The sequence below is a fragment of the Triticum aestivum genome, chromosome 3B (assembly GCF_018294505.1).
Source record: "Triticum aestivum cultivar Chinese Spring chromosome 3B, IWGSC CS RefSeq v2.1, whole genome shotgun sequence".
Lineage (NCBI taxonomy): Eukaryota > Viridiplantae > Streptophyta > Magnoliopsida > Poales > Poaceae > Triticum > Triticum aestivum.
In genome coordinates, this window is record NC_057801.1 from 33319295 (window position 1) to 33323014 (window position 3720).

At 51.5% G+C, this 3720-nt stretch overlaps 1 protein-coding gene across 1 annotated transcript; it reads left to right on the forward strand.

Annotated features, from left to right (window-relative positions):
• Positions 1-1734: 1734 nt before the first annotated feature.
• On the forward strand, positions 1735-3273 carry LOC123064577 (E3 ubiquitin-protein ligase SINA-like 3). The gene is made up of 2 exons (XM_044488033.1): positions 1735-2254; positions 2360-3273. The coding sequence occupies exons 1-2, from the start codon at positions 2006-2008 to the stop codon at positions 3092-3094; spliced, it is 984 nt and encodes a 327-aa protein (XP_044343968.1). The 5' UTR covers positions 1735-2005; the 3' UTR covers positions 3095-3273.
• The last annotated feature ends 447 nt before the right edge of the window (positions 3274-3720 follow it).

Genomic DNA, 3720 nt, shown 5'->3' on the forward strand with positions numbered 1-3720 from the left:
CAGAGATGGCTCTCTGGTGGCTATCAAGGGCAGGGGCGCCGTTGTGTTTCGCTGCCAGAATGGTGATCAGCATGCTCTCTCTGAAGTCTATTTCATTCCCAGCTTGCGCAGCAATATTATCTCAGTAGGGCAGTTGGATGAGGGTGGATGCAGGATAGGGATTGAAGATAGGATCATGACCATCCAAGATCCGGGCCGGCACATCCTGGCTCGCGTCAAACGGACAGCGAGCAGACTGTACACGGGCGTACCGACCATTGACGCCCCGGCCTGTCTCCTCACCAAGATGGAAGATGCCACCTGGCACTGGCATGCGATGATGGGACAGTTGCACTTCAGAGCCCTACGAGCCATGTCTTTGAAGGAAATGGTACGCGGGATGCCGGTCATTGACCGCGTCGAGGAGTACTGTGCTGGTTGTGCATTGGGAAAACAGCACCGTGCGCCTTTTCCTCAAGTGGCCGGATACAGAGCAGAGAAAGGCTTTGAGCTTGTTCACACAGATTTGTGTGGGCCGATCACACCAACTACACTGGGCGGCAGTAAGTATTTCTTGCTGATAGTTGACGATTACAGTCGGTACATGTGGTTGGAGCTGCTGAAATCCAAGGATGAAGCTTGTCAGAAGTTTAAGAAAGTGCGGGCAATGGCTGAGAAGGACGGAAACTGCAGGTATCGTGCATTCCGGTCTGACCAGGGTGGCGAGTTCAACTCCATTGAGTTCATAGAATACTGCGAGCAGCTGGGCATCAAACACTATACGACCACCCCGTACTCCCCTCAGCAAAATAGAGTGGTTGAACGCCGGAATCAGACCATCGTCGAGATGGCACGTTGCCTGCGCAAAAGCATGTCCGTGCCGGCGTATTTCTGGGATGAAGCGGTGAAGACCGCGGGGTACCTACTCAACAGAGATCCCACGCGTAGCATGGATGGGCTGACGCCGTATATGAGGCTTGGCATGGCCACAAGCCAAGTGTGCTGCACCTACGTGTGTTTGGGTGTGTGGCGCACGTCAAGAAACTTGGCCCTGGAGTGACGAAGCTCTCGGATCGATCAACCCCAATGATCTTCGTTGGTTACGAGGAGGGAACCAAAGGCTATCGTGTGTGCAATCCGGCTACACAAAAGGTACAAGTCACACGTGATGTTGTGTTTGAGGAAAGCAGGCCATGGAGTTGGAGCACCCAAGGCGCGGATGCCTGCTTAGAAGTCTCTGGACTAGGTAGTTGCGTGGTATGTTGACAAATGGATTGCTCATTGCTTCTTGATGGCATCTGCCGAATCAAGTGGTCATTTCTCCTGCTTCATGTAAGCAGCTAATCAAGATTTTTGGCGTCGGGGGTCTCCAAAATCTAGTACCTATTCCATGGATCTTTTGGAGGCTTGTGGTCCACGTTGTTGTTATTTGCTGGTGGCAGCCAGCACATCAGCGATGGCGTATATGTCTATCGATAACAGTGAGAAAGGCGGAATGTGTCGTGATCTAGGTGAAAAGTTGTGATGCGTTTGTGTGCTCCTTTGTACTATTTGGTCACACGTATCCCTTGTGCTTACACATGTATCCTTTTCTTGTTATGGGCTCCCACGTGTTTGATGGTGTTATAATCTGGCGATGGAGTCAAAAGTAGTCCGCCTGTGTATCAATTAAGCAAGAAGCTACGGAGAAAAAAATACAATGTGCTTACATTTATGTTCCTCGATTTTTCTAAAAATAACATGGATCTGCAATGACCAACCTTTTTATCGCACACTTGTAGGTACTTAAAAGAAAGACAACATTAATGTATGGATAAACTAGCAATTTGAAATTGATTAAGAGCATGGCTTATATCTATAAATATAAGTTTGGGAATGGAAAGCACAATGAGGAAGTATTTATAGTGTACTGTGGCTGGCTAGGCAACTTCTGTTCTCAGATCTCTGCTCTACTCGTCACCCACCTCCTAAAAAAGTTTGGCGTGAGACACACACAGGAGTTTTCTTTCCCCAAAGGCCAGCCAAGATGCAGGGCGCCGCCGGGGCCGCCGAGAGGAGGAGCAGGGCTTCGCCTGACAAGGCCGATGAGAGCTCTAAGAAGGCGCGGCTGGACCTGCCCGACGGCCACATGAAGCAAGAGGTGGCCGGTGGAGGAGATGGAGGCGCCATTGTTGGGGCGGCGTACATCCAGCGAGTGGAACTCGCCGTGAGGATCGACAAGCAAGTGCTCCACTGCCCCCTCTGCACCCTCCCCTTCAAGCCCCCGGTCTTCCAGGTTCCTCTCTCTGTTTCCTTCTTTCTTCCTCGATTGGCACCGGTGATAGATCGATTCTTTCGTGTTAATTTAGGGGTTATCTCCGATTTGTGTGCTTGCCTGCAGTGCAAAGCGGGGCACCCGGCCTGCAGCGGCTGCGTGGCCCTGCTACCCTTCAGGCAGTGCAAGGCATGCGTGGACGGCGGCGGCTTCTTCGACCCCTGCCCTGTGCTGGATGCTGTGGTGTCCTCCACCAGGATCAGGTGCCCCAATGCCGGCTGCCAGTGGTACTTGACCTACCACGAGGTCGTCGAGCACCAGAAAGCGTGCCCGCATGCGCCTTGCCAGTGCATTGAGCCCGGCTGCGGCTACGTCGGCGCGCCGCAGGCGCTCGCCGGTCACCTCCACACTGTCCACTTGGTGCCAGTGCGCGTCGTGCAGTACGGCAAGGTCAGCAAGCTTCAGCTACCGGTGTCGACCACGCGGCTGGTGCTCCTCGGCGACGACAACTGCATGTTCCTCATGACCATGGGCGGGCTCAGCGCCGGCGTGACCGCCGTGTCTGTGGTGTGCGCCAGGGCGAGAGCGGTGACGCGGACACGGTTCACGTGCAAGATGTGGGTCAACCTGGAGACACCCCCGGTAGCAGTGGCGAACTGCGGCAAGGAGGACATGGTGCTTGTGGACATGCATATGAGGAGCAGCTCGTCGCCCGGCGCCATGGTCGCTGCGGGCGAGCCCACGTTCCTGATGGTGCCGCCAATGTACCTAGTGCCAGCAGCAGGAGACGGGGCATCCATGGAAGTTCCCCTGCACATCCGCATCGATAAGCTCTCCTCTTGGTCAGACACATTGGTGTGATTAGGTCCGCTGCTGCTGATGGGAAACAAAAGATGCATTCAAGGCAGTTTGTGCTTATTTTGGAGTTGCAGCTGAAACTATTTGGGTGATGTTAATTAGTAGATGTAGTTCATCTTTAATGTCATTGTTGGGTACTGTATTCAAGTCGTAGGATATTATGCTTCGTGTTAATCATGTTGTGAAATGCATCTTCTTCTATTGTTATGTCATTCCAACTTGCAAGCATTTCATTTGCATCTGTTGCAATATATATATCTCAAGTCAGGAGTAGAGCTCAGTCTCATGTTAAGAAATGTTATCCATGCTACCAAAGCGATGCTTAATGCGGGTTTACTGGAGAATAGTCAGGAAGAAAGGAGGCCTTCTGTTAAACAAATCTGCCAAGTAGGATACCTAGCCAATGTTGATGCAGCATAGAGTATAACCAAGCAACAATTCTTGATGAAGCCTCTCTCAAAGTCTTCCTAAGGAATGAATCAAATCCATGTCCTTCCAAAGGGGTAAACTTATCTCTGTACATTGCTTAAACTGCTAATAATAAAGTGTTAAGCCATCTTTGAGGGCTGCAGTCTGCCAAAAAAAAGCTAGTAACTTCTACTACACTAGCCATAATTCTTTTCTAGATG

Bases quoted from the DNA above. Each gene is read 5' to 3' on its own strand.
- LOC123064577 (XM_044488033.1), top strand. From the start codon at position 2,006: ATGCAGGGCGCCGCCGGGGCCGCCGAGAGGAGGAGCAGGGCTTCGCCT. The intron at 2,255-2,359 runs GTTCCTCTCTCT...GCTTGCCTGCAG, and splicing joins TCAAGCCCCCGGTCTTCCAG to TGCAAAGCGGGGCACCCGGC.